The 27,489-nt window shown below is 37.2% G+C and overlaps 3 protein-coding genes across 4 annotated transcripts in view; 2 read left to right on the top strand and 1 right to left on the bottom strand.

Annotated features, from left to right (window-relative positions):
* Positions 1-8,467, top strand: part of sand (potassium two pore domain channel sandman) — a 56,071-nt gene extending 47,604 nt beyond the window's left edge. Inside the window, exons 1-8 of one of the 2 annotated variants that reach the window (XM_073955098.1) lie at positions 4,016-4,142; positions 4,235-4,559; positions 4,633-4,760; positions 4,819-5,051; positions 5,119-5,393; positions 7,516-7,642; positions 7,705-7,806; positions 8,051-8,255. In XM_073955098.1, the coding sequence (XP_073811199.1) occupies positions 4,255-4,559; positions 4,633-4,760; positions 4,819-5,051; positions 5,119-5,393; positions 7,516-7,642; positions 7,705-7,806; positions 8,051-8,119 (1,239 nt within the window). In that variant the 5' untranslated portion in view covers positions 4,016-4,142; positions 4,235-4,254 and the 3' untranslated portion in view covers positions 8,120-8,255. Of the gene's footprint in view, positions 1-3,969; positions 4,560-4,632; positions 4,761-4,818; positions 5,052-5,118; positions 5,394-7,515; positions 7,643-7,704; positions 7,807-8,050 lie in introns of those variants that run through there. The other variant, XM_073955097.1, reaches the window with a different exon arrangement.
* A 15,520-nt stretch (positions 8,468-23,987) lies between these two features.
* Positions 23,988-25,184, top strand: LOC141386510 (uncharacterized). The gene is made up of 4 exons (XM_073955099.1): positions 23,988-24,217; positions 24,531-24,620; positions 24,684-24,837; positions 24,899-25,184. Exons 1-4 carry the CDS (start codon positions 24,107-24,109, stop codon positions 25,090-25,092), a joined length of 549 nt encoding a protein of 182 aa, XP_073811200.1. The 5' UTR covers positions 23,988-24,106; the 3' UTR covers positions 25,093-25,184.
* On the bottom strand, positions 25,079-27,256 carry uno (univalents only). The gene has a single exon (XM_073955096.1). The coding sequence runs from the start codon at positions 27,133-27,135 to the stop codon at positions 25,252-25,254; it is 1,884 nt and encodes a 627-aa protein (XP_073811197.1). The 5' UTR covers positions 27,136-27,256; the 3' UTR covers positions 25,079-25,251.
* Between the last annotated feature and the right edge of the window lie 233 nt (positions 27,257-27,489).

Below are 27,489 nucleotides of genomic sequence, written 5' to 3'. Positions count from 1 at the left end.
TCCTCTTTAATGAGAGTTTTTGTCGATTTTCGACTGCCCATCAACCAAATGTACGTGTACCGACAAACATGGACGGTCACACTGTCAAGCAAGCGAAGTTTGAGGGAACAATTTCTTGATACTTTGAACGCGTTTTTTTCGAAATGACATTTTTGAAGTCGGTGCCAACGATAGCTCGAAACCGAATTGACCGATCTTCACATGGTTTGGTGAGCTTATTAAATAAATAAAAGGTTGCCCTTAAGCGAGACAGTTAAAAAAAAAATTTGCCAGATTTTTTGACAAAAAAACAGTAAATTTTTTTGTTAAAATCAAAATTTTGACATTGACAGTTAAAATTTATTTTATAAAAAATTTGTTTAGAAATCTGTTTCGCCTTAAGGCATGGTAGAACAAATACAAGGTAAAGTTAATACTACAACAAATACAACTCGAACAACAACCACAAAGGAATCTGTTTTTGTTTGTAACGTTACTGCCAGTTGTATTTGTAAACAAAACAAGGAAATGTCTATAAATTATTGGAATTTAAAAAACTAATAATTTTTCACATTTGATTGAATATTTTGGAAAACATGAATGAAAATTCGTTACATTTTCAATTTTTATGTTTCCACATCATTCCACTAAATGCATAAATTCTCACAGAAAGTAGAATTCTTGCAGACAAGTTTGGGGTCGCTGGAAATTCATAAAAAAAGGAGAAGCTGCTTCAATGTTTTGTTTTAGAAATCAAAGAAACACATGTTTATTAGGGCTTCATTTTTTTTTAATTTTAACAAATACCTCACATATTAACAAACGTTGTATCGCCTGTACAAGCGGGGATTTACTGCGCGGCTTATCGTTCGAACTTGGAGGAGGTTACATATCATTGATATGAAGAAGTCTTTCTGGGAAATGGTTTTTTCCGAATGATATATTTTTTTTTTTCAAAAAATATATGTCCCTAATGTACATCGAAATAGAAATAAACGTATAAAATGTCATATGAAATTTGACACTAACGTTACAACCCAGTTCAGTCAGCTGTGTATTGCTGCTACCTTTTCTTATTCTACCATGGCCTTAAGGAAAGATTAATAGGTTCTTAAAATGCTTACACACATGTGCGATAATCGACCCATTCGTTTTCGAGTCATCGTTGGCATCGCAAAACGCTTTTATAAAAAAGGATTTCGCAGATAGCCATTTACCACAAGACTTTGCAATATTTTTCAACAACAAAAATACCAAAAGTAGTATAAGATGTGCTCTTTCTTTCTTGAACTTTAGAAAAGTGGCAGTTTCTTTGAAAACAATTCAAGAAAATGAGTTTTTGTGGACTGCCCAACTAGGGACAACCCTTTAAGTTAGATTGGGTTATATTTATTGCTGTGGGTTGTATATTTTATGTTGTCGGTCTCATTGACAAACCTATCGGCTAAAAAATTGCATTAAACGGTAACCAAACCTAGTTTTGGATCATGATGACGATTTTTTGACGATTTTCGAAATTTTGTTGACGATTTGACGATTTCCGACCAAAAACTGTCGGCAACGCTGTTATAACGTCGAACCATACGAAAAATTCTCTCAATAGTTTGTCGTATGAATATAACATGTTCGAAGATGGGGTTGGACAACTGAATTATGACTCACATGTAGGCGGTCTCAAGTCAATTAAGCTTGATTTCTTTCTACCCAATGACACATTGACCAAGGTGTAATAAAATCATTAAAATCGCATTTTATGATTTTATTACACTATCCTGGCAAGAATAGAAAAGGATCAAAGATCGAAATTAAATGTGTTGGATGCCTTATTGTTAGATGAAGCGTGGAAAAATGTAACGCCTCACATTTGCCATGTATAACACGCGACATAATATTGGAAGATGAATTCAATCCTAACGATGAAATTGAGGATACTACAGAACCAGAATTTCAATTAACGTCAGAAACTCTTCAAAAAATTATTTACTCATAAGATGTTATAAGCAAAGAATGTGTTTTGTAAACCCTTTTAAAACCTTTTCAAAAACTATCCTTATTTTTTATTACTTTGTTTTTAAGTCATTTAGGCGTATGTATGTATATAGAATGAAAAAGTAAAAATTGAATTTATTTATTTACTTAATAAAACAACATATTTATACCCAAAAGTCACTATATATAATATAATTTCACCCTTTATATTAATCGTTTATAACGATTACCGATTATAGCGTCCGATTTTGATCTCCCTTAACCGACGTTGTAAACGATTTCGACTGTACGTACAATTACTCCATATGTTTCATACATGTATGTCCCTTTATTCAACTTTTTCAAAGACATAGAACTGTAAAGACTGGAAAAGATGCATAATGCACAAATGTTTATGAAACAAAGTATACAAACATTTTACCAACAACAGGGGTATGTTAATGATAAAAAACCACATTAAAGCGCAATTCGGCTTATAAAAATTGTAGGAAAGCAAAAAGTTGGACTCAGGCTTGTATTCCATAGCAGTTTCCAGTTCATTGAATATGAACTTGGCGGTTAAAAACGCCTGAAATGGTTAACTACTTAACAGAATGTTGTTATGATATCGTAACAACAGAGCTTAACTCCATCTATTGACAAATGTTAACAATTGACTTTTCCCATCTTAGTATATTTACATCTTTGACTTTTTTACACATCCGATAGTAAACAAACTTTCCATGTTACAATCATTCCATTTTCGTTTCGTGATTTACTTACGATTGCTGTTTCCGCCGCATGGGTTCTTATAGAGACTACATATATCGAAGAAGGTATCCTTTTGGTATATCTCCAATATGCATATTTGGTCGATTTTGGACCCTATATTCCTATATAAAAATCCGATCCGATTTTCACAATTTTTTGTAGGATTCTTTTTTAGCCCCAACAATGAACTGGTAAAGTTTTTTCCATCGATTGGACAATAATTGCGGCCTTTAGAGAGTTTTCTTGAAAATTCAGCTTTTGAATCAGTTATTCGCAAATAACCTACATACATATATCTTTAAAGTTATTTCACTACTTTCATCACAAAAATTCTTGCCGATCTATTGAAACAACTTGTCTACCTCTTAACATTCCATCAAATATTACTTGGTCATGTGAGCCTCCTCCAATCTACAATAAATGCAAAAAAGCCATTAGTTTTTCTCCCCAAAAAATACACAAATTAATATAGTTATCATCAACATTATGAATGATTTCTTGTTGTTGTTGTTGATGTTATTGTTTAGAAACTTGTGTTTTCTTACATCTGGCAAAAGAAAATAGAAAATGATTTATTTCCATATTGATTTGCGATCAACAGGCATTCATGGTCAAGTGATTTGATTTGAGAAGAGTACCGGCATTTATTTGTTTCTTCATAAGAGTAAATAACCCCCCCCCCCCCCCAATAGAGCCTAAAAGTATGCTTTAGTTTTTGTCTCTTATGTACATGAGACAACGTTTATACTAGTGTTAGTGTAATAATTACTCCGTTTTAATTTATTTGACGTATATTTTCCAATGTCTTAGGTCAAATAAATCAAGATAGAACAATTTCACTTAGGAAATAGATGTCTTCTCATGAGTTCATAGACATCTATGACTAGTGTATCTGCAACTTTACTTAGAATTGAAAAGGAAAAGCCAACAGTGTAGTACACAGCAAAAATGTCAGCAAAAATGTGTTTCAAAAGAGTAATAATTAAGCATTGTTCTTACGTTTATCGAGTTTTTGGTAAGTAACATCAAGGGGCAACTAGACATCCGGTTAACAGCCACTCTATATGAAAGCCATCTAAGATGTTCAGTACGATCAATGATCTGATGACAATGCATTTTTAGGAACTTTGGTAATTTACCTATCCATGTATTTTAGCCCTTAACACTTAAAATGCAATATAACAGTTAACCAATTAGCCCATCATTTATTCCAATTACTAATACTTTATTCCCATTATCTTTTCTTTTCAGTTCTAGAGGTCTTTCCCACCCCGCCTAATGCCAAATAGTGCCGAAAAGAATGTTCAGCAACAGGAAGACGACAATCCAACATAAACAATATATTCCTTCATTGGGGGATTACAGTAATGTAAAAAATCTCCTAAAACCATTTACAAAATATCGTAGAAGATACAAATAACAAAGTACGCCTGGCGTGAGCTTTTGAATGATATGCTCAACCTCGTCATCTAAACACAAAGAAGGAATTTAACCTAATACCTGCCTGCCATTTTAGTTTTGTATTCTGGCTAAAAAATGTCATCCCGACGCAGTTCCGTGCGACGAAAAGAAAAACCTCCATTCCAAAGATTTAAAGATCATTGCCGTAAATTTACGGCGTTTATGTTTAGTAATGTTGGCATAATACTGCTTGTAATATTCTATACAATTGGTGGGGCCTTTGTATTTCAAGCTATCGAAATATTCGAATATGAACGAGAAATGGCTGATCATGTGGATGTTGCAACAAAGTATGACTATAAGAAGGAAATATTGGATCGTTTATGGGTTGAGACAGCAACAAATATAAGTTTTTATGATCGTTATAAATATAAGGAGAGGTGGGCAGCAGTGTTTGAACTCCACTAATTCCCAAAAAATAATACAATTTTCATTACCTATCTGTCTCTTTAGAATCAATGAAATACTAGTAGACTTTCAAAAGGCTGTTGTTATTCATGAAAAAGAGGCTGTAGATCCACACAAACAATGGAGCTTTTCAGGTGCATTTTTATATTCGTTAACTGTTATAACAACAATTGGTAAGTGGTTTGTAATACACTTTTTGTTAAAGCTGTTTTAAAAATCCCTATTTTCAAGGTTATGGCAACATCTCACCCCGTTCAGACTGGGGTAAATTGGTGACAATCCTCTATGCCATTATTGGTATGCCCTTATTTTTGCTTTATCTATCGAATATTGGTGATGTATTGGCAAAATCATTTAAGTGGATTTATTCAAAGGTATGCCTGTGTCGCATATGTCCCGGTGTGGCCAGAAGACGTTTACTACGTGAACGTCGCAAATTACGGGCGGAGCTAATGTCAAGAGCTGTAAGATTAAGGGATTTACTAGTCTAGTTTTATGTTTTTTTGTAATGTTTGTTGTTTTTTTTTTCAGTTAGCCGAAATGGAGGAATCCCGCCCCAGCAAATACACATCGAGCAGTAGTACAAGTGATAGTGCTTCCAGTTATTATTCCGAAGAGTCGGAAAGTTCATCAAGTTCTAGTCGTAGTCCTCGCTATAATGAAAGCAGTGAAGGTATTAGCCGTAGCCGTTTGGAAGCTTTAAATATATTGGATGAAGAAGACTTTTTGGAAATCGACAGGGAAATCCGTGGTAGTACAGATGAGATTACCGTTCCAATAACCGTTTGTGTTCTCATAATGATAAGGTGAGCAAAACAAACAAGTAGAAAAGAATCAGTCGGGTTTACCGAGAGTTAAGTTCATTCAGCCTATGAATGTAAAAAAAAATAAAATAAACAATAATATGAGAGGTGGACCTAATTTTTGTATGAACAAATCCCTAATTTTACAAAAATGTGGACAACATAGGTCCACGTTTTGGATGGTCCATAGACCCTCGGTACCAACCTTTTTTTTTAGTTTTTATCTACATTTTCGTGCAAGATTGGATTCTCCATCAAAAATGGTGGATATAGGCCTAAGTTGCATTTATTTCCAAGTTTTTAGCTGGCCAGTGGTCAAAAAACTTCTTCACCTAAAATTGTGGATATTGGTACTTTCGTAACAGAAAGAGAGTTAATTATTCCATACAAGTTAGGAATATTTCATAGTTGGCCGAACTTAATGCTTTTATATTTGTTAGTCTTAGAGCACAGTGTGTGCTGCCTGACATTGAATACTGAGTCCCATTTGCTGGCCGTTCAGTACAACATACATCAGGGTTGTTTGTGTGGTTGTGTTTGTACTTCTATAACACTGTGCAACAAAATTCAATTTTTTTCAAAATGATGGGAAAAATCGAATAGATTATGAAAGTAGAGCTAAAAACATGAGACGCGTGTATAGGCGGGCGTTTTAAAAGTTTACCAATTTCTATGGTTTATTCCGTAAATGCCACCAAAGTAGGAGTTAGTCCCATTATTGTAGTTTTTTGGACCACACCAAATTGTGCATGTGAGAGCCCATATGACACCTATATTTTCACTTGACCATAGCCGTAGACCTCTAATGTATTTTCAATTACAATATAAGCAACCAATGGCTTATCCAAACTACGGAATGTAAGTTGAAAGTACTAAAAATACGCAATTTGGGCAGGTCCAATGTGGGTTTTTATATTCCAAATATATATGCACCACAAATATTTCAAAAGCATTATGAATGGAACGCACAACATCTTCTGTATGAATTCACAACGAAAAACCATCAATATGATATTTACAGTATCCAATCACAACGACAATCTGAATGAAAATTGGGAAATATGGCCCTAAAACATACATAACAAGTGCTGCTAAGAATGTTATATGCTATGGTTACAGATTTCTTTTATTCAGAGACCCATAATGAAATTTTCTTTTGGATCATTTCTTTCTTTTACAATATTCCCAAAAAGAAAAGGATTTTGCTAGATTTTGATCCAGTATGGAATTATGTAAAATTAACAGTCCAAAATTAAAACATATAATTTCGTCCTAATATATATAAATTTGTAATCTAATTTTTTTAAGGAAATAGTATACATAGATATATGGTTTATTTTGAAACTCATAGTGAAATTTTGTGTAGAATTTCTCATCCTTTGACACTTTTCAAACCTATAACCAAGTTTCATATTACTTCCATGTACCAACTCGAAAAAAGAAGGAAAAATTTTTTCATCAAAAAAATTGGGAAATATTTTCATGTTTTTCAGCAAAATTGATACTGATATTTTCATCCTATAAAATGTAAATAGACATATCATTTCTTTGGTGACCCATAGTGAAATTTGACGAAGAATATTTTTGTCTCTGACATCATTTCTCTAAAATTATGTTTTGTGGGACAATTTTGAATAAACTCAGATGAAGTCCGACTTTAACCCTAAAACGTATTTTTCATTTTTAGAGATTCCTGGCGATTAGACAAGAGTTACAGATTTGGTGTATTCTGAGACCTATAGTAAAATTTTATGGCGAACAATTTTGTAGAATATTTGGATTTGATGAACATATAGAGGGTTAAAATGTTTAACAAAAATATTGCCCACATACTTATCCGTAAAGTTGCCAAAGACACTATATACCTGAAAAGCAAGGATTCAAAGATTTCTTAACTCGAATATTTCGAAAAAAAAATAAAAATGGGCGGAACTTCCCCCGCCTATTTTGGTTACTTTCCGACGTAAACTTTTAAAACGCCGATACACGTGTCTCATATTTTTAGCTCTACTTTCATAATCTACTCGATTTTCCTCGTCATTTTTTTTGTCGCACAGTGTAATAAATACGAAATACATTATTTAATTTTATAAACAATCATAATAATCTCTCATTATATTTTCAGTTACATTCTATGGGGTGCCATACTATTTGCCCGCTGGGAACAATGGAAAATACTTGATGGCAGTTATTTTTGTTTCATATCGCTAAGTAGTATTGGTTTTGGAGATCTAGTGCCTGGAGAAGGCCTTGTAAGTATTGTGATAAATTAGCCTTTTCCGCAGAAAAAACCTGATAATAATTTATTTTACAGATTACAGAAGACAAAGATACTGTGGGCGTTAGTTTTATAATGTGTGCCGTCTATTTGTTACTGGGCATGGCATTAATTGCTATGTGTTTCAATTTAATGCAGGTTGGTATTTAAATAAAAACATTTTAAAATGGTATTTGTATTGTTCGCCTAAAACTTTTTAAATAAAAATGAGTTGAAGAAGGTTCTTGGAAGAAGATAACCCTAACTCTCTTTCAATGTCCTAAAAATGATTGAAGATTCTAATCGAACACTACCAATACCAAACTTCCTTAAGTAGGGCAAACAATATTTAATTTAAAATATTAAAATAATATATTTTTAAACTCATTCTTTTATTTTCTAGGAACAAGTCATACATAATTTAAGAGCCTGTAAACGTGCCTTTAGAACCTGTTTCCGTTGTCGTGGATAAGATTAGCATTATTTACATACAATATTGTACATTATAATAAAGTAGACAAAAATGTGTTCTAATTAATTTATGTTTACAACTATTTTAAGTTTTATAATTTTTAATCATTATTTTAAGTAATTTTGTATATATTTTCATGTTTAATATTATTTCCCTAAAAACATATTTTTATAAAAATTATAAAAATAACAAATTATTGTTTTAAACAGTAATTATTTTCTATAATACTAGTGTTAAAATTAAACTATAATTTTTAAGTGTTTAGAGTATTTGTATGTAAATATGTTTAATACAATTAAGGTATATTTTTAAGATTAAAATCAAAATAAAATATTTTCTTACAAAAAACATAAATGCTCTGTTCCAGAACCTGCAAGAAGCTACAATTTTTTACTACGATAACATTTTTCCCTTTATGTTATCGAAAACAATAGTAAAAATTAGTAGATTCTTGCAATACTGGAACAGACTAAAAATGTCTATTACAGAACTGCAAGCATCTCCTAATTTTTACGATATTTTCAATATGGTAAAGGAAAAATTGTTATCGTAGTAAAAATTTGTAGATTCTTCCAGGTTCAGGAAAAATGGATTGGATACAATGATCGGCTATAACATTACACACTTATTTCCCCGTAGAATTAACTGGAGAACTGAATATGACCAACTAATGTTAGTTATAGTTACGGTGACCAACCGTACTCTATTATAGAGGACAGTACTCTATTTTAGGTGTCCGTACTCTATTTTTTCAACGTACTCTATTTGTCCTCTATTTTCATTATATGTACACTAGAGTTGGGCAATCTAGTTCCCGGAGCGGATCGATCTTTCTAGTTCCTTTTTGCAAGATGAACTAGTTCCTTAAAGTAGTTCCAAATAGTTCCGAGATCGATATAGTTCAACGAATCTTTCTCTTTCATCGTTCTTTTCATTCCAAATAGTTCCGAATCCGCAATAGTTTAACGAATTTTTCTCTTTCCTCGCTCTTTTTGTTTTTTTTTTCGTTCCAAATAGTTCCGAGACCGAAATGTTTTCATTGCTTTTTGGATGAATTGACATAAAAATAAATTGCAGCGAACAAACAGCAACAACGAAAGATCGACGTAGGCGTTAAATTGAAGCAACGAGAAAAAACGAAAGGAACTATATGAACTAAAGGAACTATATAAACGCAAGATCTGGATATAGTTCCAATAGTTCCTTGTCCGGAATAGTTCCTTGGAACTAGTTCGTTCCGGAACTACACAACTCTAATGTACACTATGTCCTCTATTTTTTATTTGTTTTACAAATACATGTGAATACAAAGGTAATACAATGAAATCCGAGAAACCTAGGCCGAAATTTAACCAAATATTGTCGTTGTTGAATGAAATCAGTCGTTTCAAATCACTGCTTATTGATTTAAACACTTCTGCACGCGCTCAAATCAATTGTTCAAAAACGTGGTTTTTGAACTTGTCAATAGCATGTTCTGTTGATTGCTGTTTTGTTTCGGGCTTATACGCATCGTATAAGGCTTATACAGCGATCGATTTTTTGAAATTTCTTGCACCAATCGGTACGGAATCCATCGATAAGAAACATTTTTTACGGCCAGGTTTTCATGCAGTATGGAATGTAAGCCGGTAAAAGAAATATCCAAGGATGCCTCTATCATGGCGATCTTGCATTATCAGTTTACTCACAGCTTCAATGTTTTCTGTCACAACGGAAATTGTTTGGACCACCCTTACTACTTTTTCGTTGAGCGAGCGTCCACCACGATTGAATTCATTTAACCAGTTTTTCACAGAGCTCTGCCAGTAGTCACACGTAAACATTTTTTAGTAAAGAAAATTGAGTTTTTGGGATACAGCTCTACGTTTTGCACGGTCAATGAGGACGGCAAGTGTCACAAACATCGTGTTACTTGGTCTGACAAATGATGTCGTTTCTCTTGGACGTATAAAGTTTGCCGTAAAATATATTGAGTGTTTGGTAGAGAGCGGGAAGGATAGAGCTCCTCTGCAATCAATTTCACAAAAACTCAATTTACTTTACGGCAAACCTTTTACGTGTGACTACCAACGTTTTGAAGTCGAGCCATTTTTGTTTCGACTCCGGAGTCGACTCCGAGGATAATTTCTAATACAGTATTTTTTGCTTACCTGCACAATCAAAAATTGCACGACTTCTTGTGCAGCTATCCCCAAAATGCAGGAAGCTTAAATTCGCTTACCTGCCAACAAGGCCGATATCTTCAATATTACTTACGTGCATATGATGTGCAGCTATAACCAATGTTGAAATAATAAAGTGAGAGACATTTCAAGTTCGGTAGAGAAAACGTTACAATTTTTTACAATTCATTATCTTTTCTTGTGTTGTATTTGTTTTGCACATTTCTTATAAGTACAAAATCAGAGTGTTTGAATTTTACCCTTGTTTTGAGTTCGCAACAAATTTTTAAATTTTTTCTTGTGCAGATATATGTAAATTTCACAACCAAATTGAAGTAAAATCACCAAAATGTTGATGCAGCTATGCCGAAAATTCAGCTATTGAATGTGCACTAAAACATAATAGCTTGAACGGAATCTAGGGAATAGTTGCCTATAAACAGATTTTTGGTCAGGTAACGCCAAAATGCAGCTATGAATAATGCAGGTAACCAGAAATTACTGTAGCACTCAATATGAATAAAATATAGAGTTCAAATGTAGAAAAATTGTTGCCCGGAATTGGGCCCATTTAATATTTTGACTTAGCCTCCGACTACAGCACAATTGCTCGACCCCAACTCATATCCTGCAAAAACGCAATACGTGGTATGTCAAACCGTACTGAGTACGCTTATGCTAGAAAATGTTAAGCTTTCCTGTGGAAATGGTAAATGGCGCCTGCCATTGTTTTCTAGCCCAGAAACTTATGTAGTAGCCCCCGTAGGTGTACTCTATTTTCATCCAAAAATATTGGTCACCGTAGTTATAGTCCATTTAAATGACATCATTAAATAGGAAAATATATTTGTCCAATTGCCGAAAATGTGCCCCTACAACGGAACATCCGATTGAACTTAACAATTTTTTTAGAAATTTATTGTCTCCATGTAAACAACCGTAAAATCCGTACTTTGGCAAGAAAGTAGTCGGCCAAGAAACTGAAGAGAAGAAAGCGACATGGATTGGATTAGGTTTAGGCATGGGAAGCGCAGCCAGCGCAAAAAATCGGTTATTTCACTCGGATACATTTTAATTGGTTCATCAATTCTGTCCTAAATAGGTCTATAAAGATGGCGGTGAGTTCATTTAATGGATATTTTTTGTTTAATCTGAAGATGAAGAAGTTTTCGGGATATTGCTGTATTATTTTTATTCCTCGATGCTTAGTAAAGGGGCAGAAAAAAGTAGTTAAGTGTGTTTAGGAAGCCGTAACGTCATGGTTTAATAAGAAAGGTTAGCCAAAGCTTAAGGTCAATGTAAATTTTTTCATTCGAGTATGCCTAAAACTTCAAAACAATATAAACAAACTGTGTATGTATGTGTGGTGTTTGAATAATATGCCAAACAATTTTAAAAACAATCGAATTCAATGATTTTCAAAATTGTTTTTAGACCATTTGTATGGAAGAAATTGGTGAGATTTGCATTGAAACAATCAGTTTATCATATTCACAACTCGATTATGTGGAGAAAACTTAACTCTTCATTCATTTTTCGCGTTTTTTATAAAATGCTCAAAAAATGCATTGTAAACAAACCAACTTGTTGCTTTTATTTTGAAGTTTTAGGAATTCAAGAAAAACAAGGGTTCTATAGATTTTTTTCATTTAAATCTACCTCTTTACTTATACCATGCGTAACGTGTTGTTGGCTAATATAAACAATGTACTGGAATCTATTTCTGAAAAGGTAAGAGTATATATTTCATATCTACCAAATAATCGGGGTCTTCTTGGTTGCAGCAAGGGACCCGCTGCCGCTACATTAGTCGATGCTACTGTCATTAGGACCACTATTGATTTTTAAATTTAAAACAAAATGTTTTTTTTTAAACAAAATTCGAAAAGGAAACAAGGAGACCGCAACATTTGCTATCGAAAACCATGTAAAGTTCAGTGATCGGTTAAAAAATGAACATTTAATAACAATCATCTTACAAATTAGTTTTTTTTTGTAAGAGCAGCTATTGGTTTGTTCCAGAACTGCAAGAATCTACTAATTTTTACTATTTTTTCCGATAACATAAAGGAAAAAATGTTATCGTAGTAAGAAATAGTAGCTTCTTGCAGGTTCTGGAACAGAGCATATGTCTGTTCCAGAACCTGCAAGAATCTACTAATTTTTTGGTCTGTTCCAGAACTGCAAGAATCTACTAATTTTTACTATTATTTCCGATAACATAAAGGAAAAAATGTTATCGTAGTAAAAAATAGTAGCTTCTTGCAGGTTCTGGAACAGAGCATTTAATACGATAACAATTTTTCCTTTATGTTATCGAAAAAATTAGTAGATTCTTGCAGTACTGGAACAGACCAACTATTTCCTTATTTCCTCTGTTCCAGAACCTGCAAGAAGCTACTATTTATTATTACGATAGCATTTTTTACTTTATGTTATCGGAAAAAATAGTAAAAATTAGTAGATTCCTGCAGTTCTGGAACAGACCATTAATTTGTATCAAATTATTTCAGTTGTCAATGAAAATCGAATTTTTTGCTTCACAAAATATTCCTATAGGGGCAAGTCCCGACAAATCCCGCTGTCTCGAAATTGCCCCGAAAAGCCGGGTTAAGGAATTTCGAAATGCCGAATCCTGAGATTTTTGAAAACCTGTCCCTCTCGACATCCCTAATATATGGTCTGTTCCAGTACTGCAAGAATCTACTAATTTTTACTATTTTTTTCCGATAACATAAAGGAAAAAATGTTATCGTAGTAAAAAATACACCTTTTTCTGATGTAATTCGAATTATTTTAATTGTAATTCGAGAATTCTATTTGTAATTCGTAACATTTCATTTGTAATTCGAGAATTCCATTTGTAATTCGAATTATCCCATTTGTAATTCAAATTATTCCATTTGTAATTCGAAATATTCCATTTGTAATTCGAATTATTCCATTTGAAATTTAAATTATTCCATATGTAATTCGAATTATTCTATTTGTAATTCGAATTATTCCATTTGTAATTCGAATTATTCCATTTGAAATTCGAATTATTCCGTTTGTAATTCGAATTATTTTATTTGAAATTACAAAGGAAATCATATAAATGGAATGTTACGAATTACAAATTGAATTCTCGAATTACAAATGAAATGTTACGAATTACAACTAAAATGTTTTGAATTACATCTGAAAAAGGTGTAACATTTTATTTGTAATTCGAATTATTCCATTTGTAATTCGGATTATTCTATTTGTAATTCGAATTATTCAATTTGTAATTCGAATTATTCCATTTGAAATTCGAATTATTCCATTTGTAATTCGAATTATTCCATTTGAAATTCGAATTATTATATTTGTAATTCGAATTATTCTAATTGTAATTCGAATTATTTTATTTGTAATTCGAATTGTTTTATTTGTAATTCGAATTATTCCACTTGTAATTCAAATAAAATCATTCGAATTACAAATGAAATAATTCGAATTACAAATGAAATAATACGAATTTCAAATGGAATTATTCGAATTACAAATGGAATAATTCGAATTGCAAATGGAAAAATTCGAATTACAAATGGAATAATTCGAATTGCAAATGGAATAATTCGAATTACAAACGGAATAATTCGAATTACAAATAGAATAATTCGAATTACAAATGGAATAATTTGAATTACAAATGGAATAATTCGAATTACTATTGAAATGTTTCGAATTACAAGTGGAATTCTCGAATTACAAATAAAATGTTACGAATTACAAATGGAATTTTCGAATTACAACTAAAATGATTCGAATTACATCTGAAAAAGGTGTAGTAGCTTCTTACAGGTGCTGGAACAGAGCAATAGTTAGAGCCACCACGACCTAGTAAATCAGTTAATTCCATTTCCATTATCTTACTATGACTTGGAATCCAGTCTAACGATATTGCGTGTATCATACAGAGCACTTCCTTAGTCAAGGTAACGCGATTTTATGATCCATGACTTGGGAGTTATCAGGTCGCCTGACTATCGACATATATAGTCAAGAGTCCCGTGAGACTGGTTTAAAGTCTTCTAACCAACTTCACTGCTTTCCTGAGAGTTAGGATGGCTGACTTTTGTATCGTCCGATGCTTTGCAAATGTCCGAAAATGTCTTAAGTATTGTATTTCATAAGGCCGCAATACTTAACAAATTCGTAGCTAATTACTTCAAAACGTCACAATGCCTTTTTTTAACGCAGGTAAACATGTATCGTTTTTATTTCTGATGCATTTTCGAGGAACAATGCATAAGTGCGCAACTGAAATATTTTGACGAAGTTTAAAAACTGCAAATCATCTGACGATTCGGAAGTTAGCCAAGTGCCATCTGTATATACCGGACCGTCGTGAGGAGAATTACCTTTTGCCTATGCCTGGGTCAAACCTGAACCTTGTGTGAGCGGACTATCAATTAAGTTTAAGACCTTCGCATGTCCAAAATGTGAAATTTGCCAAGTTTCTGAACCTTGAATTCTAAAAGCCGTCCAGGCAGTTTGAAACTTGACTAGCATCACGTTCGAAACAGTCTGAGGGTTGCTTTTGAATGCTCCGCTGATCACAATTGGGCAGAATCACAGTTACATGCAGTCAGTGTATGACTTGTTGTCTGAGCCCCTTACTTTTGCGAAGGCAGTTTTGTGCAGAAGTAGAATGCAATAAGAAAGGTCTTTTCCGCTTTTGCGCTTCTTGGTGAATAATACTAATACTACTCATTATCTTGTCCATTGAATCAGGTCCGACAGGGTTGATTAATGGGCCGATTCCGTACAGCGAGGCGAGTCATGTCGCGTCGTCTATCGTCTCTGCGACAAAATTTAAAAAATGCACTGCGTACAGCGATAGAAAATAATCGTCGATAACAAGTTATTTTTATTTTTTATTTTATTTTTATTCGTTAGTAAAAATGAACGGCGACAGCTAATTTCTTGTCGCCGGAAAATGAACATTACGGCGACAAAATTTGACGTCGTCGTGCGACTTTTGCCATACGTTATGGAAAAATTGCAACTGGCAACGCGACACGACTCGCTGTACGGAATCGGCCCATAAATTTTACCGCATAACAGTTACACAAAATCATAAGCCACAACCCTACTTTTCAGCTGGTAGAAGCGGATATTTATTACCAGAAGCTTGAATAGAGGTGAGTGGACTCCCCCCTCTGTACCTCTGCTTCTATAAGTGAATTAATTATTTTCCTTTTCAACATCTCATTGAAAGTCTTCCGCTAGATGTGAGTCCTTATTTGAAAATACAGTAACCCTCCCACTGTGTTCAATAGAACGAAAGATATAACTATTATTTCCCTTAGCATTGAGACCGACTCCAACGTTTAGGCTGAAAGCTGTTAATTGACGATTGAATTCTTCGGAGGTTACCTAATCTACCTATCAGACGTTTTACTTCTAAGGCAAGCTATTTTTGTCGCCTTAGACAATGTTTATATTATGTCCTTTTGCAGGGTTAACCTTCTTTATGAGGATTTATTTGAAATATAAGCAATGGAATTGACATTTGAAACCCAGTGGGTTTGTTAAATCCGGTTATGTATAAACGTACTATAATTCAGGATTTAAAGGCCAAAACTCCTGCTGCTTTGTTTGGCGAGAAGCTCATTATGGCTTGCTTAACCATAGAGCTGTCTATTTTTGGTACTTCTTCTGATGTGTGGACATTTTCCGTCAAAAGCACTGTTTGGGCCGCAGTGCTTGAAGGAAAGTGTGTTCTCATCAGAAGGCCTAAGGTTTCTTTGCTTGTTTCCATCTTCCTTCCCATTTCATCAACCATTAGCTCGGCTTGTGTATGGGTTTTGGATAGAAACTTTTTAATTTTTGATACGTCGTTTACGCTATCTACCTGTTCGCAGGAAAGTTTCCAGGAGTTGCGTTTGGCGTTCCTTGTCAGCTTGTTGTATTCTTTTAGTTTTGATTTGTAGTTGTGCCAGAATACAGCTAATTTTTTTCGTTTTGTCCTATTGTAAAGTCTACGGACCTCTTTGCCTTTGTTACGAATTTCCCCTGTCATCCAGGGTTTTTCGTAGGCAGACTTCCTTTCTCGTAGGGGACAACTATCCTCGAAAGACTTTACCAGGGCTTGGGCTAATTTGTTGACTATACTGTCAATGTCCTCTTTACATAGGCATTCCTCATCTTCTCCTTGCCCTAGTCTGTACTCTAATTTAATTCCGAACTTAGTCCAGTTTGTTTTGGATTTGTTACGGAATGTTATCGGGTTTGGCGGTGGCCTTGATATTTTGAACCTAATATACCTGTGGTCAGAGAAGGAGTGGTCATCTGAGACCCTCAGTCATGTACCTCGTTTATTAGGTTTTCTGAACATATTGTTATATCTAGTACTTCCTCCCTAATTCTGTTAACAAAAGTAGGTTTATTTCCTACGTTGAGTTATTAGGTCGTTAGTATTCAAATAATATAGAAGGGCTTGACCCCTTTTGTTAGTGTTAGTACTACCCCACGAAATGTGGTGTGAGTTAGCATCGCTACCTACTAGTACTTCGTTACCTGTTTGCTTGATTTTCCTCACCAGCTGCTGCAATTCCGACGTAGGTGGTAATGTCGGGGAGTCGAACGGTAGGTATATAGACGCTAGGTATATATTACCATTCCCTTGCTTCAATACCGTGGCGTCCGACGATGACAACTCTGGAGAGAAAAGAAAGCATACATTTTTATGGACTATAATACAGGTCCTCGGGCGGTTACCTGTACTAGCGTAGAAAAGTTGATAATTTATATGGTTCAATCCAGAGACCTTGTTCTTCACTGTCCAAGGTTCCCGGATTAGACCTATATGTATATTACCTTTGTTCTTTTTCTCCATCCGCGCATGAGTTGCCGTTTCGCTCCGATGGAGGTTGATCTGGATGACCTCAATCATTGGTCTCCAGTAGACGGTTTTCTTGGGAGGCGCTGATGGGTTCGTCTCCCTCTGTGTCTTCGCTCGGTAGGTTTTTCTCCCGGCTAGGTGGTTGGACATCTTCCTCCTCTCCGACTCTTGCCCTCCCAGTCTTGAAGGTGACTGCGTTGCAGATATAGAACGTCCTGCCCTTCGTCTTTGAGAGACTGGCTAGTTAGAGGTCGTCAATTCCCACCACAAGGAGAGTGCCATCTTCTTTCTCCTCCCTTTGGAAGACTTCCCACCTCTTCACTTCCAAAGTCTAATTTTGTTTTCCAAAGACTTCGAGCATGCGCTATGTCTCAGGTGAGGTACGTTCTCCTTCCTCACCAGCTTCAATTTACCGCCTTCCCAAGGGGTGGTTACTCCACTTATAACCTTCTCGAGAGCGGTCGGTCCCCCTCAGGAAGTCCCCATTGAGCTCGCTGCTAATTATGTTTATTGGGCCACTTCTCAGGATGTGATCCAATATTTTGTCGCCGATCGTTTTTTTCGATGGCCTCCTGGTGTTCTTTTGGCAATCTGCCGGACCCTCTACTGGCGTCGATCACTGCATAGCACTGTTCGTCCCTGTAGTACTTCCTGGCTACCTTGGAGTAAGAAGTTGGCGGCTCCGCTCCGTTTTCTGCGACCATCTTCCTCTTCTGGAAGGTCTTGAAATTCATGTCTGAGCTCACTTCTTCGCCCTCCTTCGAAGGGTTCTTTAGGCTGTCTCCTTTGTGTGGGTTTTGAATTGGTTTGCTCGGGGCATTCGAGTGTGGGAAGCTCTTTTTCTTCTTACTCGGCTTCTTCTTCTTCAAAGGCAGACTGCAACAGAAATGATGTCCGACGACGGGGATTCTAACGAGACCCCGACAACGGGCAGCGACTCGAAAGTTGCATCTGCACGAGAGGCATCGAATGCGAGGCACAACAAACGTGCTGTATCCTATCTTCGCAAGTTCGTAGGGAGAGATGCGAACTTGCATTCGGCGAGGGAGGTCCACCTCATCAGGGGTAAGCTGAAATTTATAAGGAAGTACGAGAGAACTTACCCGCATGAATTTCATCGCGAGCTCCAGGTGGATCGAATCTTCCTCCCGGATAAAGTAGTGGAGCCGGCTAAGCCTACTGCCTCTGGCAAATGTGCTACGCCTAAACCTATTCAGAAGCTTAACCCGAACCGTCAGGTAAAGGAAAAGGCTATTGAGTGCACCCCCAAACCTACAGGCATCCCTAGTGATGACCGACCGGTGAAGGACTCTGCCTCAAAGCCCGATTCTGCTCCGAAAGGCAAGGGTGAAGCGGCTGGAAATGCTGGTCTCAATAGGAAGATGGTTGGACCAGCTAAGGAAACATCGTCTTCTTGAGAAACGAACAATGCCCCTCAGAATAAATCTGTGAAGCTCGTTCGTTCCTCCGAGGGTCCACAGCCCTCACCAAAGAAGACGATGACTTCTCAGCTGGTTGAACCATCAACCTCGTATGCGGCGGCTGTTGAGCGTACTACCAAGGGGAAGCAACCGAGTACAGAGAAGGCATCCACCTCCTCTGCAAAAGTTAACCCCAAGGCGCGCGGTCAGGGACGCAAGAAGCCATACAGTAGACCAGTTGCAGTGGCAGATGATAAAGACCTTCATTTGGCAATCATCGACAGAGCTGACCCGAATGGTAGAATCAGCGACAGTCACTGGTTGCTTTTTCAAATTGGTCTTCGTTCTGCCATAGTTTCTGGACCGGAAGAGCAGGAGGACTGACAATTTGGCAGCGCCTTCTTGCGGAAGGGTGTCAAAGTTATTAATTGTCCGAACAAGAAGTCACGAGACTTTCTTGTTCGGACAGTTGAGGGCTTTGGCGCTCTGTGGGAAGGAGCTGATCTCGCGGCGGTCCCCCTAACTGATATTCCATCCAGGAAGGTCCTTTCAGCGTGGATTCCCCCACCTACTGTGGATAAGGAGCTCCTGCTGAAGATGCTCAGATTGCAAAATCCCAACCTCACTACATCGGGCTGGACTGTAATAAGTCTAGCACCCTGTAACGAGGATGGTGGTTTAGTTGCAAGAGTGGCGGTAGACCCCCCTGGGGAGTTATATCTTAGAGAACGTGAGGGAAAACTGAATTTCGGTTCAGGATGGGTTCGGTTTCGACTGAGTCAACCCCACGAAACTCAGTAAGGGTAGGGAAGCGGCAAAGGCTGCGCATTTTGCAGATCAATCTGCATCATTGCAAAGCAGCCGCCGCTGAACTACTCTTGTCCCTCACGACCTCTGAAGTAGACATTGTCTTAGTCCAGGAGCTTTATATCTATAAAAATAAGGTTTCTGGACTAAGCAATGCCAATTTCGACATCTTCGCCACGTCCGAGGGGGACAGGGTGAGGACTTGTATAGTAGGTAAAAAGAGCTTAAATCTAATCTTTTTATCTAATTACAGCAACGGTGACATGTGCACGGTTAGGCTGGAGCATGGTACGGGGATGGCCACACTGCTGTCATCCGTATACATGCCTTTTGAGGCCCCAGACCCACCATGTCCGACGGTTGCTCGATGACATGATGGGTACCTGTAACGTGATCCTGGGATGCGACGCAAACGCTCACCATTTCCAATGGGGCAGCAAGGACACCAACAAAAGGGGTGAGTCTATATTCGACTTTATTTTATCATATAATTTACGAATATGTAACAGGGGTAATGATCTAACTTTTAAATTTAGGGATAGGGAGGAGGTCATCGACCTAACCCTCTCTAATCTAGATGACTCCGTCCTATGTAATTGGAGGGTATCTAAAGAATGTTCCTTCTCGGATCATATGAAGATATCTTTTGATGTCATTTTGGACGGGGGTCGCCAAATGCCTTATAGGAACCCGCGAAGAACAAACTGGGATAAGTACATGGAACTAACGAGTTCTCAACTGGCTCTTAACATTAATGTGGAAACAGCTGAGGATCTTAACGGGACCGTAAAAAATCTTACAGACGTTCTTCTCCGTTGCCATAAGGAATCCTGTCCACTAACCTATCCTGGGAAGAAATCTCAGCCAGTGTGGTGGAACAAGGAACTTGGCGAGCTTAGAAAAACTACCAGGCGACTGTATAACAGGGCTCATGAGACTAAACTCGACATTGATTGGGACTCATACAAGGTGAGTTTCAATAAATACAAGACTGAGATCAAGCGAGCTAAGAAAAAATCTTGGGTGAATTTCTGTGAGTCAGTAGAAGGAGTCAACGATGCAGCTAGGTTTCGTAGGATACTTTCCAAGGACCCTAAATCCATTGGAAGTATCAAGAAGCTAAATGGTGCGTGGATTGACTCTGCTACCGAGACTCTTAACCTCTTGGCAGACCCACTTCCCAGGCTGTAAGGATGCGGACTCCGTCAATAATGAATGTGACGACCTCCAAATTCAAGAGCCTAGGGATTTGGATCTCATTGATAAGGTGGTTAACAGAAATAAGATTAAATTGGCTGTCAACACTTTCAAGCCATATAAGTCACCTGGACCGGATGGTATAACGCCGGCGATGCTTCAATTTGCAGCGCCGCTTTTATATCAAATCCTGGAGGAGATCTATAGGGCGTGTTTGACACTCTCATATGTACCGGGTCTGTGGAAAGAGGTAAAGGTTACTTACATTCCCAAAGCGGGGAAACCTAGTCACTCTGCACCAAAGGACTACAGACCCATTAGTTTATCATCCTTTCTCCTTAAGACTCTCGAGAGACTGATCGATTTGGAGATAAGGAGTCATGTAGACACCGCCTCTATAAGCAGCTCACAACACGCCTATATTAAAGGCAAATCTGTGGAGTCTGTCTTGCATGAGGCGGTTGGCTTCATTGAGAGGAATATGGAAAACTCAAACTTTACCTTGGCTGCCTTTATGGACATAGAAGGAGCCTTTAACAACGTAGAACTTGAGTCCATAAAACTCTCACTTAAGAAAGTTAACACACCTGAACCCCTAACTTGCTGGATAAATAATATGCTAGAAAGCAGAATTATAAACTCCTCATTGGGGAGACAAAAATTAGGAAAACAGTAACTAGAGGCACCCCCCAAGGAGGGGTGCTCTCACCGCTACTGTGGCTACTTGTTATAAACAATATTTTGACGGACCTGGACAATCAAGGTATAAAAGTTGTCGCCTATGCGGACGACGTTGTACTACTGATTTTCGGTAAGTTTCCGTCAACCATTTCGAAGCTTATGCAAGGAGCTTTATCGACGCTGTCGCGCTGGGCTAAGGCCAATGGCCTTGGAGTAAACCCTACCAAGACAGAACTGGTAATGTTCACGAGAAAGCGTAAGCTCGGCGTATTTGTACCACCAACATTGGATGGAGTGCAGCTTCAGCTCTCGCCTGATACAAAGTACCTCGGCACTATCCTGGACTGTCAATTGCGATGGAACAGGAATGCTGAGGAAAGGGCGAAGAAAGGATTGACTGCACTTTATTCATGCAAGAATTCCATTGGGAAAAGTTGGGGCCTAAGCCCATAGATTATACACTGGTTGTATAACACCGTGGTTAGACCCATTTTATCCTATGGTTCTCTTGTGTGGTGGCACCACTGCGCTAAAAATCGACATCGGGCAGGCTTGATAAGGTACAAAGAGCAGCCTCGATCCTCATAACTGGAGCCACAAGGAGCACACCACAGGCTGCTCTGAACGCAATGCTGAACTTAAAACCGTTGAGTCTCAGCATTAAGTGTCAGGCAACTCGCAGTGCCCTACGGCTGCATGAACAGGATCTCTGGCGCAGTTGTGCCTATGGGCATGGTTGTATCCTGAATGAATCAGGCATAAATGTGAACCAACGCGAAAAACTGAGCGACTATATATCATCAGTCCTGAGATTTGACGATATAGACGTCGTTATACCTAGTAGAGATGACTGGAACCGCAGTAACCCCCCTCTGGCTTTCTATACAGACGGCTCCAAGATGGTGGAAGGTACCGGGGCTGGCGTCTACTGTGAAAGGCTATCTCTTGAGTACACCTACAGGCTAGACAGCAACTGTAGTGTCTTCCAGGCTGAAATCTTCGAGATTTGGAAGGCAGCGGAATTGATAAAAAGTTTGGATGCAGAAATCTTTGAACCGGTGACTATCTTTGTGGATAGTCAAGCGGCTCTTAAAGCCATCAAATCCTGCAACATCAAATCCGATGTCGTCCTTAAGTGTAGATCAGCCTTGGGAGCGCTAACTAACGGCTTCCGGCTATGCTGGGTACCAGGACACCGCGACTATCTGGGTAATGAAAGAGCAGACGAATTAGCTAGGCGAGGATCGCAGTCCACAGACCTAGCTATCGCTGACTCTATCAAACCACCCATTTGTCATTTCTTTCAAAATTTTAAAACGTTCTCTGACGAAAGAGCCAGTGAATTGTGGCATAATGGACCTAGGTGCATTGTGGCAAGATCCATATGGCCGTCTCTGTCAGTCAAAAGAACGAACTCTCTGCTGAACCTGAGTAAAGCTGAAGTTAGAGTAACGACGGGAGTCATTACTGGACACTGCTACATCAGGGCCCATACCAACAAATGGGATGAGGGTGTTACTGACTACTGCAGACTCTGTGAGGACGAGGAGGAGTTAGATACGATCGAGCACATCTTGTGTCGTTGTCCAGCAATGGCTGGTAGACGGCATAGGTTAGTAGGTGCTCACTTCCCACCGTGTCTAACTTTCTACTCAACTGTGGAGCCTGCTGTGATCTACAACATCATCAAAAATCCGAAGTGGCTGGGACAGCGCAACCTGAAATAAATTCAACTATTCTGCCTACCATTAAAAATAAATTTTTCTCCTACTCTAAAACTCTCACTCCACTCTTAAACTTTCTTGTACTCTACTCGTTCTTTCACTGCGCTAACAACTTTCTCTTTTTATGTTTTCCCCTATCCTCCCTTTTTTCATCTCCTTTTTTCCTGTAGCTCTTTTCTACTGGATGATCACAATGGACCGGAAGGTCTCCGAGTGACGCAGTCACAATTAGTGACTGCACATCCCCTAACCTACTCGGCTTAGCGGTATTCTGTTCCTCGGGAGACCTTGTCCTCTTCGCCGCTTCCGAGGAAGTGGAGGGAGTATCATTGGTCTCTTTTGGAGCATCCCGTTGTTTTTTGTTAAGCCGCGCCTGGTTCTTCTTATACCATTGATGCTCAGAAAAGTTGGTGTATTAGTAGTGGTAAGGTACTCTTTCCATTGCTAAACAATGGCAAATCAAAAATAAAGAGAGAATACGTGTGGTTTGTTTACACTTTTAAGTATGAGGGCGAGCATCGCTGTCTTATACCTTCGTCTTTGAGCCCCAGTCCACCGCACTTTATTTGTTGTAAGTTTAGCGATGTTATCGCTTATTTCTTCTACCATCTTTTGGACCTCCTCTTTATTTGGGTTTTCCACGACGGTAGTATTTTTTTTGTTTTGCTGTTGCTGTCGGATTCGGAGTCAGGGTCGCTCCCATACTCTGATGGTTGGGTCAAGTTTAATCTATCCCTAGGCTTCCCTGTCTCCTCCATTTTACGTTTAGGTTGTGTGCTTGTAGCCGTACCTTCGACCACAGATGCCAAGGCACCCACATCTGTGGGCCTTCTTTTATTATTACTGGTAAATGCGCCGAAACAACAAAAACTTATCAATACAATCGACAGATCACTAATTTGCCATTTGCATGTCTAAAAGTGTAACAAATATAACAATTAATTAACCAATTATTAAAAATTAAAAGATTTTGTTATTACTATTACTCTGTCATCCAATTTGTGCTCCCATTGGATATATAATTAGTTTAGTAGATTTTTAAATCTCCATTTGAAGTTGGGCTTTACCGTTGAAAACAAAGTTGCATTGGAAATATAAATTTTAGAAATTGTCAAAAAATGCGGAGCTTTTTTATAAGGAATTGCTTTGTTGCTACTTTAATCCTGTGTACACTGTTATCTCCTATAAGTGGCCAAGATTGTGAAAATGGTGCTGATACAATTAATGAGGTTGTCTTGCAATGTTAATATATAAAATAGAAAAATAATATGTATAAAACCATTTAAATAAAATAGAGATCAACATTAGGCTTCGAGAAAATAGTAAATAGAATAAAATCACCTGAGCATAAAAATGACTATTCTATTATCGCCTTGAAACAGATAAATTATGCTATGAGTTATTCTGAATGAAAACGTGAGTTTTCTCAATCTCTCCGTTAAATGACTTCAAAGAAACTGGCGAAATGCGAGAATGGCTGCTGTACCAGTCTTTTTGTAAGGACTTCTTATGTAATATATCCTTCTTGTTTTCTATTTCCAGCAATATCTATTATGCTGCACTGGACGTCCCATTTACGCATCGGAAAATTGTATTGACAAAATGATGGAAACAAATAAATTCTCTCCTAATGTAAATAATATGCTCACCTAATGGAAATCATATTTGAAACTAAATAAATTCGATCATTTTTAGTGTCTATTGGCCTGCATGTACAGGGAGTACGGCATCTATGATGATCTGGACACCTTAGACTTGGATGCAGCCAGCAAATTACTGGATGAACAAGTTCTTAACGAAAATTTTAATGCGGTCTATAAGCAGGCTTTTGAAAGGTGTAGCCAGTTTGGTAGGGCCTAAGTACAATTCTATTTGGAATTTATTCGAAGATCAACTTATTTTCTTTTCAGAAAAATCGAACTTATTTGAGAGTTTCTCATTTATTAACGCCACCAACAGGTATGGCTGTGATAAATATCCTCGGTTTGTTGATTCATGTGTCTGGTATTATACTGTGGCCAATTGCCCTTCTTCGCATATTGTGGACAGCGAAGAATGTAATTCAAAAACGGTATGGTTAAATGAATGCATTTTTAAGGAATAGAGAAAATATTTATATTACATAAAACATATATTTGAAAAATATAATTTTTGGCTTATAAAATAAATTTGAATAAAGTAAATTAATTTAAAAAATTCAACAATTTTACATGACTTATAGCTTCGAACAATAAAAGAACTACAAAAAATATCTTAAATCAACCTAATCAGTGCTCAAAACATAATGCACAACGGAAGATTTAGATGGTTGACTTAGTTTTGTATTAAGGATAGGCTGGTTTTGGTTTACCGTTTGCTTCGCTCCATGTAATGGTACTTGTTTTGAATTTAGAACCAATTGATTTTGTTTCAAATCCGGCCTCATTTGCTGTCGATTTCCGGTCTTTGAATTTTGAACTGGATTCGAAGGCTGTCTCGTTTGTTTTAAAATTATTTTGTTAGAACGCGCTTGGTTTTGAATGATGGGCTGCATGATCTGTTGTAAATTTCCTTGTTTTGTATTTAAAACTACTTGGGTTTGTGTCATAGGCTGTGCAGTTGTTTGTCCCATGCTTCCTTGTTTTGAATTTGCTACGGGTTGATTTTGTACCAGCGGTTTCTTTTGTTGCATAGCAACATCTTTTGAAATTGGAGCCATTTGGTTTTGTATCACATGTCGATTTGTTTGCTGCAAAATTCCTTGGTTTGCATTATGAACCTGTTGGTTTTGTATCAATGGTTTGTTTATTTGTTGTAGTTTTCCTTGGTTTACGCTAATAGCAACAGGATTCGGGACTTTTGTTTGTTGTATCAACTTCATATTGGCAGTTCCATCCGTTAAGACTCTTCGTTCTGTCATCTGCCCAGCAGATGAGCGATAGTCTGGATGCGATTGTTGTAACCTGGTCAATTCCAAAACTTCTTCATCATTCTGTAAAGGTGGTATGTTAGTACATAAAACCTTATATTTGGCGTATGTTGATGAAGCCTTGTTAACACAACCATTACGGAATTGTTCCTTAAGTCGTTTCGACATACATAATGAACGGCTAGGATTTGTTAATAAATCAAAAGCACTCATTGGTATTTTACGTTTTTTCTGCAAAGATGTAAAGGAAAGCGAAGAGGGGCCATGTGTGGCTTTTGGCAAAGAATTTGTAGCCGGCTCCTGTTGCATTTTTTTAAATGTCCTCGTGGAAATTCGCACCTTACTATCAACCACCAGTTTTCTTTTACGCAACACAATTCGATGTGAAGGTTTAGGGGCCTGTGTAGGATTAACCAAATAAGTGGGTTTGAAATTAAATTTCTTGGCAGAATTTCGCGCAACATCTTGTTTTTTTGTTACGCCACCTCGTCTTGAATACGTTCTAATTGGTGTCTTACATTTACGCCACTTAGAGTTCGAACTATCGCAACGACTGGAAACGTTTATTTGTTTATTCAATGGAGTGGAACACACAACACCACCGGAATTGGCTTTGTTACCATCAATTGGTGTTGATGGTATCCTAAAGCTGCAGGACATGTTTGATATATTGTGGAAATCATCACGTGTAACACTGTTAACATTCGAACTAGAATTCGTGCTCACCAAGCGTCCCACCTTGCTCGGTGTATCCTGACGATTATGATAGAGACGCATAACTTTTACTCCTTTGGGAAGATTAATTACCCGATCATCTGGTAATTGTATTCTTTGTATTGGTATGGCCCGTCTAAAGGGTTCTGGTGTGGGCAATGATGCTGCACTGCCTCCAAAGGTATCTCCTCCGCCTCCATTATTTGTCAGAGACCTTCTTTCTCCCTTTAGAGCAGTACTATTCGCTAGTGGTCTCATATTCTCTTGATTGCTTGTACCCAAAGATGGAAGCAGGAAACCATCTCCATTTGTATTATTCTTTTCCTGTTTAACATTTATTTGACTGGGTAGAGACTCGGCCAGTTGGCAACAACGTCTCTGTGGTATTATATTTACAAAAGTTATTCGTCCGTTCCGATCAATTTGTGGCACGAAAATCTCAGACTCCTTCCCGTCAGCTTCCACCAGAACTACATTGTTTCCAGCCATCAGCTTTATGCGATAATTATTTTTATTCTGCACCATATTTGTAGAGTGATAGTTGCATTGATTTAATGCAAATTAGATATATTTAATAAATATTATTATTTGGAATTTATTTTTTTCAAAGACGACGCGCTACAAAACAATTCTTTGACGTTTTACCGATAACAGTCTTCTTAAATACGATTATCGATAACAAAAATTCACCGATAACACCACAGCCATGTTCTTAGAGCTGGCAAAAAATCGACGGCACTATCGATAATATCGATTATTTTTTAAAAATGCAATATCGATAGATAGTTTTGTCTATCGATATTATCGAATTATAAACCCCTAACCTAAAATTCATTGAAATTAATAGAAATTCGCGGCTTTTCGCTTTTGTGGATGTAA

Source organism: Musca autumnalis, unplaced genomic scaffold (assembly GCF_047663935.1).
Source record: "Musca autumnalis isolate F117 unplaced genomic scaffold, ASM4766393v1 scaffold_5, whole genome shotgun sequence".
NCBI lineage: Eukaryota > Metazoa > Arthropoda > Insecta > Diptera > Muscidae > Musca > Musca autumnalis.
This window is presented reverse-complemented; position numbering and strand designations above follow the sequence as displayed.

Excerpts from the sequence above, each read along its gene's own strand:
- LOC141386510 (XM_073955099.1), top strand. The coding sequence starts at position 24,107 with ATGCGGAGCTTTTTTATAAGGAATTGCTTTGTTGCTACTTTAATCCTG. Across the intron at positions 24,621-24,683 it reads CAAATAAATTCTCTCCTAAT|TGTCTATTGGCCTGCATGTA; the intron begins GTAAATAATATG and ends GATCATTTTTAG. Across the intron at positions 24,838-24,898 it reads TGAAAGGTGTAGCCAGTTTG|AAAAATCGAACTTATTTGAG; the intron begins GTAGGGCCTAAG and ends TTTTCTTTTCAG.
- uno (XM_073955096.1), bottom strand. The coding sequence starts at position 27,135 with ATGGTGCAGAATAAAAATAATTATCGCATAAAGCTGATGGCTGGAAAC.